This window comes from Mauremys reevesii, linkage group 4, assembly GCF_016161935.1.
Source record: "Mauremys reevesii isolate NIE-2019 linkage group 4, ASM1616193v1, whole genome shotgun sequence".
NCBI lineage: Eukaryota > Metazoa > Chordata > Testudines > Geoemydidae > Mauremys > Mauremys reevesii.
In genome coordinates this window covers 23,356,006-23,372,497 of record NC_052626.1, presented here as the reverse complement: position 1 = coordinate 23,372,497, position 16,492 = coordinate 23,356,006, and the positions used below count along the sequence as shown (strand labels likewise).

General features: G+C 41.3%; 1 protein-coding gene across 3 annotated transcripts in view; it reads right to left on the bottom strand.

The window, feature by feature from the left end:
* BEGAIN (brain enriched guanylate kinase associated) overlaps positions 1 to 16,492 on the bottom strand; it is a 243,835-nt gene that overhangs the window by 169,996 nt on the left and 57,347 nt on the right. For 2 of the 3 annotated variants that reach the window (XM_039533112.1, XM_039533114.1), the window contains exon 1: positions 1,888 to 1,983. In XM_039533112.1, coding sequence (XP_039389046.1) covers positions 1,888 to 1,901 — 14 coding nt within the window. In that variant the 5' untranslated portion in view covers positions 1,902 to 1,983. Of the gene's footprint in view, positions 1 to 1,887; positions 1,984 to 16,492 lie in introns of those variants that run through there. The other variant, XM_039533111.1, reaches the window with a different exon arrangement.

Here is a 16,492-nt window from a genome sequence, read left to right as displayed (position 1 = left end):
TGCTAGTGTACAGACTGACCCTGCTCCCAATGAAGTCAATAGCAAAACACCCATCTACTTCAGTGGGGTGACATTGGGCTGCTAGGGTTTGACTTTGTAGCAGATCCATGCACAGAGTAACTAACTTCAATGGAGTTCTGTGTGGATAGCAGCTGCAACATCCATTCCCCAAATGTTGTTTTATCCTTAGGTTAATATTTTCTAGTCAGCTGCTAAGTATCTCTTCTCAGAGCAAAATTTTGCCCTTGTTGCATATATTTCTGAACTCATTCTTCTCATAGGCTCCACAGCCTATTATTGCAAATACAGCCAGAGCTGTGTTTATTAAAAGCAGACACCAAGACAGGCTTGGAGTGTGGGGGGAGGGGGGGGGAAGAAGTATTTATAGAGGTCCCCATATCCGTGCACACAAGTACAGAAACAATTATTTGCTTGCACTGTTAACCAATTTGTGCTTGAAAATATGGGTGTGCATATGTGTCAGATCCTTGTTTCAATACAGTAAAAGTTTTGTTTTACTACTGGGCCGAATCCCAAGGTTCTTACTCAGTCTTTACTCAGTCCAAACTCGCATTGACTTGAGGATTTGTGCCGTTTATTTATGTTGTTTTCTATATAAATTACCACACTATATCACACAAGTGACTTATCAAGCTGATAAATTATACCACTTTGATTCCCATGAGACAACACTGCATAGAAATGTAAAATCGGCACCAACTTAATTAATAAATTTATACCAGGAACTTCCAAAACATGCACCTTGATCAAGTGTACTGTAAGAGTTAATCCTTCCCACTCTTTTCCAACTAAAACTTCAACAAGGGACTGTGCTGTGCTTCCTGCCCAGAATTCTCCAAATGCTAACTTCAAACCTCTGGGTTCTCTTACAACTGTGCACTACTGCTTTTCCCTAGCTGTTCCCAGAGTACTGCAACTTCCCTTCATTGCCTTAACAAACGTAGTAGCCTTTTTAAAGTTAATAAATCTAAGATTTGTGCTTTATCAGTTAGCCCTGCTGTTCAAACTGCCTCAGTAGGTCCTGAGAAGGAATTTGGGCTTGCTAACTGAAAACAAATTGAAAGTCTAGTAGATATAACTGGACATGAAAATAAGCCTTGTAAAAATATTTTAAGGATAATCAATAGTTAAGCATTTCCATATATCGGTTGATGATGTTTGTGGATTGTATTTAGCAGACTGTATTTGATTAAAAATGGCTACAATTCATGCTCTCTATTTTTTTTTCTTTGCAACACATACAAAAGCAATATCCCCCAAAGCAGGCTTACACTCGGACATGAGATGGGAAACTTGTATATTTATAAAAGCCATCTCCCTTTGCTTAAAGTAGGGAGCTGTGCTCATAAGCTGGTACGGTATAACAACATTTGAAACACAGAAGAGACAAGATTTATCTGGGTAGTCAAGAAATATAAAACAGAAATGAACACCAATATTACAGCATTACATTGAAACAAATCACAGTAATTAGATGCTTTGAATTCAAGCCTATATTTTCTTTAGATTTTTCATAAATTATTGATCCACCTTTCTCATTAAAGCAGAATGGCATACTCTTGCAGTAAATGGACAAGTGACTACAACATTTATATAATCAAATATACTCTGCATCTGGTAATGAAAACATGTTTGTGTGTAGAATACCCCTTCTGAATTAACATGTCTGCAAAACAGATTTACTAGCCGAACCACATTCACTTTCTATTGTCTCTAAACCACGGCTCTCCTCTGCCACATTATCATGCAATCCAATATTTCACACCCATCATATTAAGCAAAATATTTTTCAAGACCTTATATCACCTACTGTGCATTAGAATATTTCTTGACTATAATGTGAGGTAAATAAACTGTCTGACTTACCTTATTTTCTCCATTTCTGTCGCAGAGGCCTACAAGAAATCAAATAATAGGAGCAAGTGAATGAAAGAAAACATTCACTCGGCAGATTTATGCATAGTTTAGGCTTTCCAAATGGCTTTCGACAAGTGTCTACAAAGCATCAGAAAACGAATCCCACATCTGCATTAGCAGAAAATAACATGGACAGATGAACTCAGAAATAATGCAGCACGCTGCAGAAACACTGTATACCCAGGAGCTATGGGCAACAGAATGACTCAGTTGTAGCACTGAGGCAGAAAATGAAAAAGCAAGTAACAGGTTACTGTGCCTATTGGATTTCATAGGAAAAAGTTGAAATGCAGAGCTAGCCTGTGCATGGTAAGCACTATGGAAGGATTCTGCCGGCTGTTGAAATCAAGTGATTTAATCTTACGCTAATTTGAGTTCAATTCATCTGTTTCCCAGATATCTTGCCAGATGGAATGGCCACAAGCATAGCATCCTTAGCAGGAGTTTTGGGTAATCAAATTAGTTTTTCCAAGTAATATTCTGTCTTTACAATTAGCAGCTCAGTACATGTAGCCTGTACATTAACCCTTTCATATGTGCTTAGCAAGTTCACTGCTTAGAACACCTTTAGATCTGTGATTCCCATTTACCATATTTCTAACATAGAATTCTATTAACCCTTTGATTTCTCTTTACCATAGCGGTAGCATAGAACCTGTTTATTAACTCTTTGATTCCTGCTTACCATATCGGTAGCCTTGAACCATATAAAGATGTGATTCATGCTTACTACATCAGTAGCCTATAATTTAATTATCCCTTTTGATTTCTATTTACAATATAGATGCTCTAGGACATTGTTAACCCTTTGACTCCTGCTTATTCATCGCATAGAATCTCATTAACCTTCCTGATTTCTTTTATATCAATAGCATAGAATATTATTAGCCCTTTGGTTTCCTAGTCGTCATTATCTAGCATAGACCCTTTGAATCCTACTTGCCATACCAATAGCACTGAACCTCCTTAACCCTTTGGGCTCCTGTTTATTGAAACCAGGGAATAAAACTCAGAGCAATTCTGCAATCCCAAGGTTTTAAGATCAATTTTACTTACATTTCAGCATTCTGAAGTCTCACACTGAAAGCATTACCTATTAATCATGAGTTCTTTAAACATCATTGATTGATTAACCATTGTATTAAATATAAAATAGATACAAATTAAAAATAGGTAAATGCAAATGTAACTGTTAGACAGCGGGGTTTACTTGTCAAATAGCCAGGAAAACATTCAAAGTGACAAACTGTTGGTTACTCTGTGTTACTTTTCCCCTCCTTCCGCTCATATACTTTTGATTTGCCCATTACATGAAACCATCAGTCATGTACATGGATACATAATAATCTCTGATGAAATGTACAGATGCCCCCTGACTTACGCAATTGTTCCGTTCCGGAAAGCCTTGCGTAACTCAGATTTTGCATAAGTCGGAAACATATACCCACACGTTACGCAAAAATTTCCACAACTCGAAAATCCTATTTCTGATTTATGGAACTTTTTCCATAAGTGCGAGTTTGCATAAATCAGGTCTTGTGTAACCCGGGGAGCGTTTGTATGAAGAATCATAGCGAATCCAGTGATTCATTCTTGACTATATCCTGGTGTGCAAGATGCCAGCTGCAGGAAAAGCCCTTTCTATCTACATTCTCGTGGATGTAATGCACATAATGCAGTCACAGCATGTTTCCTGGAAGCCTGGGACAGTCAGTGGTAAATCCCAGATTGCGAGATTAAAAACTTACCCTGGGTTCCAGAATTGCTTTTTTCTAATCATATCTTATTAATAGCCCTGTGTTTTTGCAGTTTGCATGAACTGGGTAGTTTAAGTGGCACTGGTTTAAAGATTAGCCTCTGGGGTTTTTCTCTGGGTGTGGAATGCTGGTGTATGGGGTGATGTCTTATGGAATATCACTTGATTTCCCACACCACTACCCTCAAAAAAGACTCTGCAGTCAAGGGAGACTGGACACAGCTCCTTTCAGGGTTATTCTGCACTGCTGTGAGCGTGAGCTGGAGGGGTCACTGCATGCCATGAGGGGGTGAGTTCATTGCTTCCATGATGCTGCTAGTTTTTGCTGGCATCAGGGGAAAGTGGCTGACCTTCAGACACTTGTCTGGTACTTTGTTTTCTAGTTTTATTCAAGGAGCAGTGGGGATGGTTTGTGTAGTTAAAATGAAGGACTGAGAATAAAGAGTTCCGGGCTCTTTTTCTGGCTGTGCTACTGACCTAATGTGTGAATTTAGGTGAGAGACTTACTTTGTTGTGTCCCAGTTTCCCTCATCTGTAAAGTGGGAATAATTACATTTAGAACATAAGAGCAGCCATACTGGGTCAGACCAAAGGTCCATCCAGCCCAGTATCCTGTCTTCCGACTGGCCAATGCCAAATGCCCCAGAGGGAATGAACACAACTGGTAATGATCAAGTGATTCATCCCCTGTCGCCCATTCCCAGCTTCTGGCTAACAGAGGCCAGGGACACCATCCCTGCCCATCCATCAGTGGCTATCTTCCATGAACTTTAGTTCTTTTTTGGAACCCTATTATAGTCTTGGCCTTCACAACATCCTCTGGCAAAGAGTTCCACATACTGACTGCGTTGTGTGAAAAAATATTTTCTTTTGTTTTTGTTTTTTTAAATCTTCTGCCTATTAATTTCATTTAGTGACCCCCAAGTTCTTGTGTTATGAGGAGTAAATAACACTTCCTTATTTACTTTCTCCACACTAGTCATGACTTTATAGACTTCCTTCATATCCCCCCTCTTAGTTGTCTCTTTTCCAAGCTGAAAAGTCCCAGTCTTATTAATCTCTCCTCATATGGAAGTCGTTCCATACCCCTAATAGTTGTTGTTGCCCTTTTCTGAACCTTTTCCAATTCCAATATATCTTTTTTGAGATGAAGCGATCACATCTGCATGCAGTATTCAAGATGTGGGCATATCATGGATTTATATAGAGGCAATATGATATTTTCTGTCTTATTATCTATCCCTTTCCTAATGATGCCCAACATTCTGTTAGCTTTTTTGACTGCTGCTGCACATTGAGTGGATGTTTTCAGAAAACTATCCAGAATGACTCCAAGATCTTTCATGAGTGGTAACCGCTAATTTAGCCCCCATCATTTTATACATTTAGTTGGGATTATGTTTTCCTATGTGCATTACTTTGCATTTATCAACATTGAATTTCATCTGCCATTTTGTTGCCCTGTCACCCAGTTTTGAGAGATCCCTTTGTAGCTCTTCGCAGTCTGCCTGGGACTTAACTATCTTGAGAAGTTTTGTGTCATCTGCAAATTTCACTGTTTACCTCTTTATCCAGATCATTTATGAATATGTTGAATAGGACTGGGTGCAGTATGCCCCCTGGGGACCACCACTGTTTACCTCTCACCATTATGAAAACTGACCATTGATTCCTACCCTTTGTTTCCTATCTTTTAACCAGTCACCAATCCATGAGAGGACTTTCCCTCTTCTCCCATGACAGTTTACCTACTATCCCTCATCAGAAGTATCATAAGGCTTAATCTGATACTTTTGTGAGCCACTTTTGAGATGCTCAGATGGAAGGGAACAGAAAAGCACCAAGTATTTATTTATTATTAAGATGCATTTCAACTTGCATAGTAAACTTTTTGAATTTTTGTCATCTCATGTGTTTTGTATAATGTCGAGCACAACTGGGCCCTGATACTGATTTCTGAAGCTCTGGTTGTTACCACATTACGACTGGTAGGAATAGTAATCATCATTTAAATCCAAATTGTCAAGGAAATGAGTGGGGGTTTTTGGCTGCAAACCTTCCATGTTAGCAAGGAGGTTTGTATTAGAAGGTCAATAACAAAGATGATGTTTAGGTTAGACTATTGCAATGTCCTCTGCCTGGAGCTAAAAATTAAATTGATTGGCAAATTGGATTTGCTGCAGAATATGGCTGCCCCCTAGGGAGCCTGATAGAGAACACACAGCACCTATGTTTGGGGACCTGCACTGGTTACCTAGGAGCTCCTGTGAGGCAGGTTTTAAGATGTTGATTTTCAGTTATAAGGCCTGGATCCTCAGAATTGCAATGCCTAACTTCTAGGCACGTAGGAAATTACAGGAATAAGTCTGTGATCCAAAAAGCCTGACTTAGGTGCCTATGCTCCTACAATGAATGGCGACTAAGAATGGGATCCACAAAAGGCAGAATACTTGGTGTGGAAACTGCCCAACTAGCCAATGGGCGATGTGGACCACATGGCTGGGTGCCTGTTTCTGCTTGCAATCCAGAGCTGGGAACCCCTCTATTGTAGTCGGGCAGCTTAGGGTGTATGTAGGTGTGTAAATTCCACATTAGGTGCCACTGCAATCTACAAAAATCCTGTTGGGCTGCTGCCTAACCCTGTAGGTACCTAAATTCACTTAGCACCTACATTTTCACTGTAAAAGTTCCCTAGGTGCCTACATTTCTGCCTCTGCGCATGCGCGCTGCAGCCTCATTCTAGGCCAGGGGTCGGCAACCTCTGGCACGCAGCTCACCAGGGTAAGCACCCTGGTGGGACGGGCCAGTTTGTTTACCTGCCGCGTCGGCAGGTTCGGCCAATCACAGCTCCCATTGGCCACAGTTCACCGTCCCAGGCCAATGGGGGTGGCAGGAAGCCGCGGCCAGCACATCCCTCGCCCACACCGCTTCCCGCAGCCCCCATTGGCCTGGGACGGCAAACTGCGGCCTGTGGGAGCTGCGATTGGCCAAAGCTGCCGATGCGGCAGGTAAACAAAACTGGCCCAGCCTGCCAGGGTGCTTACCCTGGTGAGCTGCGTGCCAGAGGTTGCCAACCCCTGTTCTAGGCATCTCCTGCCTAAGCCCCAAAGCAAGCTAGGTGGGTAAATGCCTATCTCACCCATGCTGCTCAGAAGCTGCCTAGCAGGGTCTCTGCCAGATTTGGAATGGAGGAGGAGGAGGAGGAAGTGCCCACCTTATTACTTCATGAGACCTAAATTCAATTCTCTCCTCAGGCAGAGGGCCATTTTGGGCTACCTTTTCATCTGAATGTGGCGTCTCACTGCAGGACTGGGAGAGGAGGAGAATGCCTGGTCTAGGAGTTGTGCTCTGCTGTTTTTGTGGGGAGGAGGAGATATTCACTTTTGGGTGGAGAGAGGGATAACATAAGGCATAAGTATACAGTTGCTTTTGATTGGCTTCACCATACTGAATGCAATGGATGAATCTGTGATATTATGGGCACATCCAACAAGAATTGATTTCTTTATCTCTTTGTGAGCTAGGAGATGTCACATAGTATAAGAATTCTTTGCCAACAAAAGTTTATTTCTGTTATGACTGAATAATTTAAGGATCTAATTCCTCTCCTAAGAGAAAACTGAGGCTATCTGAAGCTTTCCTCTTGAAACTTGGGGAGGTCTAGGAATTCCCACAGCATCATAAGGTAAAAAGAAATTTCCAGTATAATTCTCACTTTATAAACCTTTCTGTGTTCCAAACCCAGTACCTCAAATCTATATGAGCGTCAAAGAAATCAGAAGGGAGATCATAAATATTTTTCAAATGTAACCTATGGTTCTCCCCTGAATAATTAAGAAAAATGTAACATTTTCAGGTTGTTTTACTGCACAACATTCTCAGGATTTTTTTCTTGCTTTCTTAATGGAACATGAATACTTTAAGTCTCAGGGCCAGATCATCAGCAAGAATATATCAATATAGCTCCTGGGAAGTTGAGATTTGCTGATCTACATCAGCTGAGGGTCTGCTCATTGGTGACTCACTCAGTGAGTTCAACTCATTCCCTTCTTACTTTTCCTCTCACTTTTCCTCATATTTTTTATCTGGATTATTGTGGAGCAGATCCTCAGCTGGTATAAATTGTGCTCCATTGACTTCAGTTAAACTATAGGCCAATTTATGCCAGCTGAGGATCTGTCCTTATGTTTCTGGTTTTACTTAGCAAACAATCCAGGGAAACCTGCACAAGAGGCCACCCATATTAGACAATCAGCAAATAGTGTCCTCTTAAGAGGCCACTTTAGGGGCCCCAAAGGTACTGAATACAATTATCCTTCACCTTATAAGCAGACCATCTCAGTTAATCAGCTTTTATACCTGCCGTACACTCTCTCCCAAACTCGGATTTCATCTGTGCAGTATTTGCCTCATCTGGCTTGTTAATCATTAATTAATGAATAAATTAATCATTTATTATTTGGATTACACTAGCACCAAGAGGGCCCAGTTGAGACTGGTGCCCCACTGGGCTAGGAGGTGTACAAATATCTAGTAAGAGGTATTTCCTGCCCTGAAGAGCTTGTAATCTACTATGTCACCACAAACAGATGTACACTTACACTGTTTTCACTTTCTCTACCATGCTGGGATACAACAACAGGGCTTGCATTTGGTTTTACTGTCATTCAGTGTCACACTATGCTCCAGGACCACAAAAGGTTAAAATAAAAAAGGTGTAACAGCATTACATATCCCAGTCACCATTCTTCAGTGCACTTGCAGCAAGCTTGGCTTCAGATTAGGGCCGGCTCCAGACCCCAGCGTGCCAAGTGCGTGCTTGGGGCGGCGTCCCGCGGGAGGGCGGCAGGCGGCTCCAGTGGACCTCCTGCAGGCGTGCCTGCGGAAGGTCCACTGGTCCCGCGGCTTCGGTGGAGCATCCGCAGGCACGCCTGCAGGAGGTCCACCGGAGCCGCGGGACCAGCGGACCCTCTGCAGGCACGCCTGCAGGAGGTCCACCGGAGCCGCGGGACCAGCGGACCCTCCGCAGGCACGTCTGCAGGAGGTCCACCGGAGCCATGGGACCGGCGACCGCCAAAGCGCACTGCGCGGCGTGCCGCTCTGCTTGGGGCGGCGCAATTCCTAGAGCCGCCCCTGCTTCAGATGACCCCACAAAGTACAGTGCATCTGAAAATATTGTGAGTAGATGCCAAGGAGCAAGAAGGAAATCAAATAGACCACTTGACGTACATACCTCTTAAGCTAGCACTTGGCATTATTTACCTACATTGCTAATATACTTGTGTGGGTGTATATAATGTATGCATTGTTAACTCAGAAGTGAAGTCTATAATTACATCAAGGTATTTCAGCACAGCGGTTTAAAACATTTTAAAAGTTTGCATTTGTCAGAAGGTGTAGAAAGAGGTGTCTGAGATAGACTAGGAAGTAACTATGGCATTGCAGTAACTCTTGGCTGATATTGATTTTATGGGTGGTCATTATAATATCCTTTGGGAGCAAAGCCTGTGTGAAGCATAACAACATATGGGTCCTAAGATAGTTGAAATAAACTCATGTACATGTACGTATATATGATTACATACTGGAGATGAATATAGTGGAATAACTTAGTTTCCCTATTTGTAGCTAGCTCCACAAAAATTCTGCACCCTATATTCTTAAATTCTTGGCTAATACAAAGTATACATTTTCTTATCTAACTATAACCAAGGCCTGGTCTACACTAGGGTGGGGGGGTCGAACTAAGGTACGTGACTTCAGCTACGCGAATAGCGTAGCTGAAGTCGAACGACCTTAGTTTGAACTTCTTACCTGTCCAGACGCCGCGGGATCGAAGTCCGCGGCTCCCCCGTCGACTCCGCCACCGCCGTTCGCGGTGGTGGAGTTCCGGAGTCGACGGGAGCGCGTTCGGAGTTCGAACTATCGCGTCTAGATTAGACGCGATAGTTCGAACTCCGAGAAGTCGAACGCTACCCGTCAACCCGGCCGTAAGTATGGACCTACCCTAAATGTACTCGCATCATAGTATTGTTATGGCATGAGTCACCATGTGGTACTGTTGAACATAGTCTTAAAAGTTATTTTTCTTAGCACATGAACACTGTTCAGTCTTTGAAGAAATATTTGTATTATTTTGTAATCTTCATTTTGGGGGGAGCTGTGGCAAGCAGCAAGAAAATTTGCTTTTTGACTTAAATTCCTAATCAGAGTCCATTCTGAAGGCAAAGTAGCTTCCAGGGAACTGTGCAGCGGTGTTTTAGCTAAGATTCCCGGAAGAGGGGGATTGTCTGTGGGCTATTTGTGACACACCTGTTCAAGGGCTAGTGTTTATAGTGCAATCTAAACAAATTGCACGAATAATATATCCAGATGCTATGTCACTGATGTCCCCTCTAAAAGGAATCTGACTTGCAAGGACTCAGCACCTACTGTGACATGGCAGAGGGGTAACAATATGCATTCGATTCACATTCTCTTTATCCCAGTCCCAACCAACATTTATCATACTTCAAAGCCAAGCCAATGATGCTATGCTTATTTCTGGAGCAGTGGGTGCTCTATTTTAAGTAAAAAGTCATTGGCCTGTGATACACCATTTGGGTTTGTGCCTGCAATTGTTTTAAGAAGAAAATCTTACTTAACAGATGAAAGAATGAGATCAGAGATTTAATATTAAGGAGATCTTTGATGTTCCTCTTCCAATCAGTCTTTGCTGTTTTTTTTTTTTTAAAGATATGTTCTAGTTCAAAAGGAATCATTTTGGAAAAGTTCTATAGCCTGTGTTTATATGGGAAATTAGACTAGACAATCACAATGGGCTTCTCTGGCCCTGGAATCTACAAAGGGAACAGCATTATTGTCCAGACACTATGGAAGAGATTTAAAACCAAAAAACCACTCCAATTCTGCAATTAACTGGGAGGCAGAAGTGCTAGGTTACCTTAATTAAGGGAAATGGTTCAAATTACCTCTCTGGAGAATGTATCAGTAACAGGAGGTAGAAAACCGAGGATCAAATTCCTAGAAGTGCTGTCAATTGATGCCAGCACTATTTTCACTTTTAGAAGTCAATCCTTTTATGTATATGGTTGCCTGCGATAGCCAGGGACTGGACTCAGTAACCCAGAACGTCCCTTCCAGTCCTGTGTCCCTCTGTTTTGTACATATAATCCCCACTGATGTTAAACAGAGTAGATGTGTGCAAAAAAGAGAGAACAGGCTGGTTGTTCATTAAGATGGTTAATGTGATATTTGTAGTCTTAAAACTATGTGAGTAACATCCAGTGTTAAAACTTGAAACTTCAAAGTTCATTTGGAGTGAACATAGCAAGACCAGGTCTGCCTGGTTCTATTTTGGACTCTGCCACTGACTAACAATTTGAATGAGTGCAACCACACTGGCCCCAATTCAGCATGCCACCCCTATTTAGAAAAACTTTAAACCTATTAAAATCAATGGGACTGAAGCATGTGCTTAGTTCTGCAAGCATGTGGGCTTCTGTGCCTTGGTATACTCAGTTGTAAGATAGACTTTAATAATACCCACCTCAGTGGGTAGTTGATGCTTACAAGACCGATTAACTAAAGTTTGTAAAGTCTTTCCTACCCACTTGGAGGTGTCTGGATACATAGGGAACATACAGACTGAGAAACCGAAGCTACTTATATGACTCCATTGCTGTGATGTCTGAGCACCTCAGTCTTTACAGTATTTTTCCTCACAACACCCTTGAGAGGTAGGGAAGTGCTCTTATTTCCATTTTACAGATGGGAAGCTGTGGCCCAGTGAGGCTAAGTGACTTGCCCAAGGTCAAACAGGAAGCCTGTAGCAGAGAAGGGATGTGACGCTAGGTCTTCCAAATATTAAACTAGTGTCTTGATCACTGGACCATCCTTTTACTTCATCTCACTTTAGGTAGGCTGTGCAAGTGAGAGAGGCTCTTCCTGCCCTCATCCCCATGCATTTTCACAAGGGTCAGACACAATCTAGCCCTAATGTTCAGGTAAATAACGTGCTACCTGTTTAGAATGCACAAAAGTCTGAAACCCGCACACCTTAATTAGCAAAGATTTTTGGCCTTTTGCAAAGCTGCAAGGCTAGTCATTGAGTCCTGTAGTGTCTTTGTGAAATGTTTGAGTAAGGTGAGCTCTGTGCTGGACTTAGATGGTGTCTTAATTGCTGCAAGGTCATAAGAGGTCTTTTCTCTTCATATTCAGTGTGGTCTGCATCAGTGTTCTTTGGTAGTGCTTTTTTTCCTGTAAGTTTAAAGGAGTCTGTTCTTACTCTTACACTAGAGTTGTTAAGTTTTATTGTGGATACATTAAACCAGACTCTGGAGATTCCTTTGTCCAAAAGGAAGCTGTATTGTTAAAATTACATCTGGTTTCTCTCACATGTCACGTTTCTCAGGAACATTTAGCCAGTATTATCTAGCGGTTTCACTTGCCTGTCTTTCCTTATGCAATGCTATTTTTGGATAGTTTTGATCCAGTTAGATTTAAATAGTCTAGTTGTCAAGGCAAGAAAAAGATGGTTAAGGTTGAATTTGTCAATGATTCAGCCATGCTTGTTGTCACAAATGCTATTCACAGTCCCCACAGTGGGGGACAGATGCCACATTCAGAACGGGGGACACAGCTGTAGTATAATAGTCGTATTGTACTATGGGATTTGAGAACTAAATATATATCAAATATAATTATAAACCAGCCAGGATCATTAACTGTTTGAGAGGCATTGTCAAGTGAGCTGCTCTGAATAGTGAGTGAAATCTTGCCTCCTTTGCATTCAATGGGAAAACTCCCATTGACTTTAATGAGGTCAGGATTTTATCCCATATCACAATTCTTTCATACAGCTTTAGAATTTTTGCATCTAACAAGCATAAAGGTGGAATGAAGTCAACTTTCTGTTCCTCAGCCATTTTAGCTCTGAAATCAATGTTATTCTATCGGGGCACTGGATGAGAAATACAAAGATTAAGCACAGTATCCAGGGTTCAGTCCAAAGCCTATAGGAAGTCAATGGAAAGACTGACCTCACTGGGTTTTGGATGGTGCGAGATTATGTTCAGAAATCAAAAAGTCTAACTCCTAGAGTATTAAAAGCTCTTTTATGCCTTTCTAGTCCATGTGGAACATAGAACCTTCACCACTGCCTTCCATCTTTGGTGGTCTCCTGCTACCGTCTTAGCCTCTTCCTGGAATGTTTTGATAGTCTTCAAATACGCTTTTATTATGCATCTCCATGTCATTCATGGTCTTATTGCCTCTTGCCCTCAGGGTTCCAGTCTAATCCCTGTCTTGTTATGTTGTTCAGATCTTTCCTCCACACATGTCCCAGACATCCCTGTTTTTGTCCTGTAATTCTCTGTCCTATCAGTTTCTGTTTTGTCCTCCTCCAAAGTTCTTCATTTGTGATTTTTTTTCTGGATATCTGATATTGAGGATTTGTCTAAGGCAGTTGTTTTATGAGAACATGGAGTTTAGATAGTAAGATCTTAATAAGTGTCCAAGTTTCAGTGCCATATAGTAAGACCAACTTTACAATGGAGTTAAATATTCAAAACCTTGTTTGGGGGGCAAGATTTCGGTTTCTCTACATTGGCTTTAGAACTGCGAAAGCATGTCTGACTTCCACTGTTCTAGCTTTAATATCTTCATCCATTCCATCTGTTGTACTTACAATGCTGCCAAGATAAGTGAACTATCAGACCTCTTTCATACCAATCCCAGATAGTGTTATTGGTGGTTCTTGTTGGTGTGTTGATTCTCATCATTTTAGTTTTCTTGGTGTTGATTTTTCTACCCTGGAGATCATTTGTTTTACCTTGGATGTCTCTCTGGGTATGGGGTAGCAAGATGATGTCATCTGCAAAGTCAGGATCCCCAGATTTCTTGGTGGAAGGCCACTGTATGCCCCTTGGTTGTTCTGTACTCTCCCTCATTATCCAATCTATTACCAGTAAACAGGTCATGGGTGACATAAGATGTTGTCTGACACTGTAGTAACATCAAATGGCTCAGTCAGTTCACTGTTATGTATTACTTGGCATGCTTATATTTTCATAGAAGCACTGAATGATGTTCACAAATTTCGGAGCGATGTCATGCAGTGTAGCAACTTCCATAAAATTGTTCTTTCCCCTGTATCAGAGGTTTTTGGAAATATATAAAATTCATATAAAGCTATTGGTTTGACAGTCCTGTGATGATACATAGGGGTAGTATTTGATTTATGGATGATTTATCATGTCTGAACCCTGCCTGTTCTTGTCATAACTTTGAATCTATCACTTTCTTTTTGTCTAGAATAATACAGTATGTATAGTATCAGAGGGTTAGTGGGTTAGTCTGGATCTGTAAAAGCAGTAAAGAATCCTGTGGCACCTTATAGACTAACAGACGTTTTGGAGCATGAGCTTTCGTGGGTGCCGACGAGGTGGGCATTCACCCACGAAAGCTCATGCTCCAAAACGTCTGTTAGTCTATAAGGTGCCACAGGATTCTTTACTGCTTTTACAGTATGTATAAATACTTTGCTTGGGATAGACAGCAACTGAATGCCCCACCAGTTTTTACACTGACCAAGATTGTCTTTCTTTGGCGGCTTCACTATGACTCTTTTCCTTCTTCCCATATCTTTTGTAAGAGACCCATCAAATGTCTACTATGTTCAAGTTTGCCTTAAGAACTTCCTTTGGAACATTATCTGGATCTTTCCAGACTCCTAGAGAAATAAAAGCTATATGTCCCTTATTAGGTGAAGAAAGCGTTAGCTACTCCATTAACATATAGGTCTCCAAAGTAGTCCCAAAGTTACTGATCCAGTACAGCACATAGGCACATGCATAACGTTGAGCACATGAGTTGTTCCACTGAAGTTAATGGGTTCTCATGTTTAGCACAATTTGTCAGTCACAAAGAGCACATAATCATCAGAAACCCAGCATCAAATCTTAAACCGTGAATTCTGAGAAAAAAAACTTAGCGATTAAGGGAACCAGGTAATAGAAAGCTCTGATTTAGAAGGCATTTGACTCCACTACTTCAATGAACCTAAAAAATAGGAGCCAGAGCTCCATAATGGCAACTGAAAAAATGTCAATGGCATTAGTTTGCATATGGTAGGACCTGTATCTGCGGGGAAAGAAATGCATTTACTGCCTTGGTGGTAATAACTAGCGAGGCGCATTGAATCCTGCAATGAGCTCTGTGTGGGTGAACCCCATGCAGGATCAGGGCCGTGGTATGTAAGATGAGATTTCATATTGCAATTCTGATGCAGGTGAAACTCTCATTGAAGTCAGTTGCTCTCAGCTGACTTTAATGGGACTCTGCCTCCATGAGTACTGCAGAATCCAGCTCAATATGCTCAAACAAAGCTTGGTCTGCCTCCCTAAATCTAGTATCAGTGAACAAACAAATAATAGATAGTCAAGCATGGGCCATTTAAAGAATGTAAACAAATACACACTTGGTGAAATTAATCTAATCTGGCATTTGTAGAACAGGAGCCCGTCTGTTAAAGTTACTCTTGCTAGTTGTGCCAGACTTGAGTCTAATTTTTTTTGCCAGGGTATTATATGCAACCTGGAAGATTTACAGGATTGAAGTAACAGTCTCCTAGCAACAACATATTCTCTGACTCTCCTCTTTGATAACCATTAAAATATATGTTAATGGCACCAGATATTACAAAATGAAATGTTGAGTTCCATAACTAATGAAATGAGGAATTTTGATTTACATCTTCATTTCAGAATAACAATGCATTGGGCTGGAACTGCAACATGGTTACTAGGATACCTCCATGTAGTTTATATTGCCAGCAATTTGTTTAGTTACTCATTACTGGGTCCCAATCCTGCAAACACCTAGGCACCTAAGTACACACATATGGAGCCCCATTGAACTTGGCAAGACTACTCATGTGCTTAAGTGTTTGGAGAATTAGGATCTTAATGTCTGCGTGTTGACTTGTATGCATTCTAAGCCTTATTTTTTTCCCCTTTGTGCCTCTGTCTGTCTCTCATTAGGAAATCATTTTTTGACAACCTGAGAACAGAGTCAAAGAATTTAAATCCTAACGGCAAAATTCTGCGCTCAGATCCTCATGGGAAATTTTGACTGATATAATGCTCTCCCCTGGAATTCACAGGAGTGCCTCACCCCTATGAAGTGCAGTATATCACTCAAAATGCAGCTCTGAGATCAGGAATGCAGAAAAGAAGGAACAGACATGTTAACTGAAAAAAAATCTGCAAACTAAGTCAGTCTATACAAGGGGAAGCTATGGTAGCTTGCCAGAAGACTTCAAAAGGGGTGCACAGATGGAAGCCAGTACAGAATGCAGGACTTGGCATTTAGGGTAGGATCAAAAGAGGATGATGCATTACTGTCTTTAACAGGGTGAAGCAGGAAGGGCCAAGACTCTGGAAAGTACTGGTCAAAATGTTTTGAAACCAAAGATGGACCCCCCCCCCCAAAAAAAAACGGGTATGTGGAGTGGGGGGAAGGAGGACACAGAGGGGACGTTTTTTTCATGAGAACTTCAGCAAAGATTTTTCTCCTGTATTTTGACCATCTATTTCTAACTGAGGAGCACAGACAAGGAAGTGCTGAAAGGAAGAAACAAAAGAAAATTGGTTTTCATAAGTGTAGATTTTAGAAAAAATGATTATTCCTATGGAAAAGAGCTACACAACTTAAAACAAAATGATCTCTGCTATAGAATTGTAGAGGAAGTTTCCAAAAATTATTCAAAAGGTACCAGGTCTAGAGCAATACCCTAGG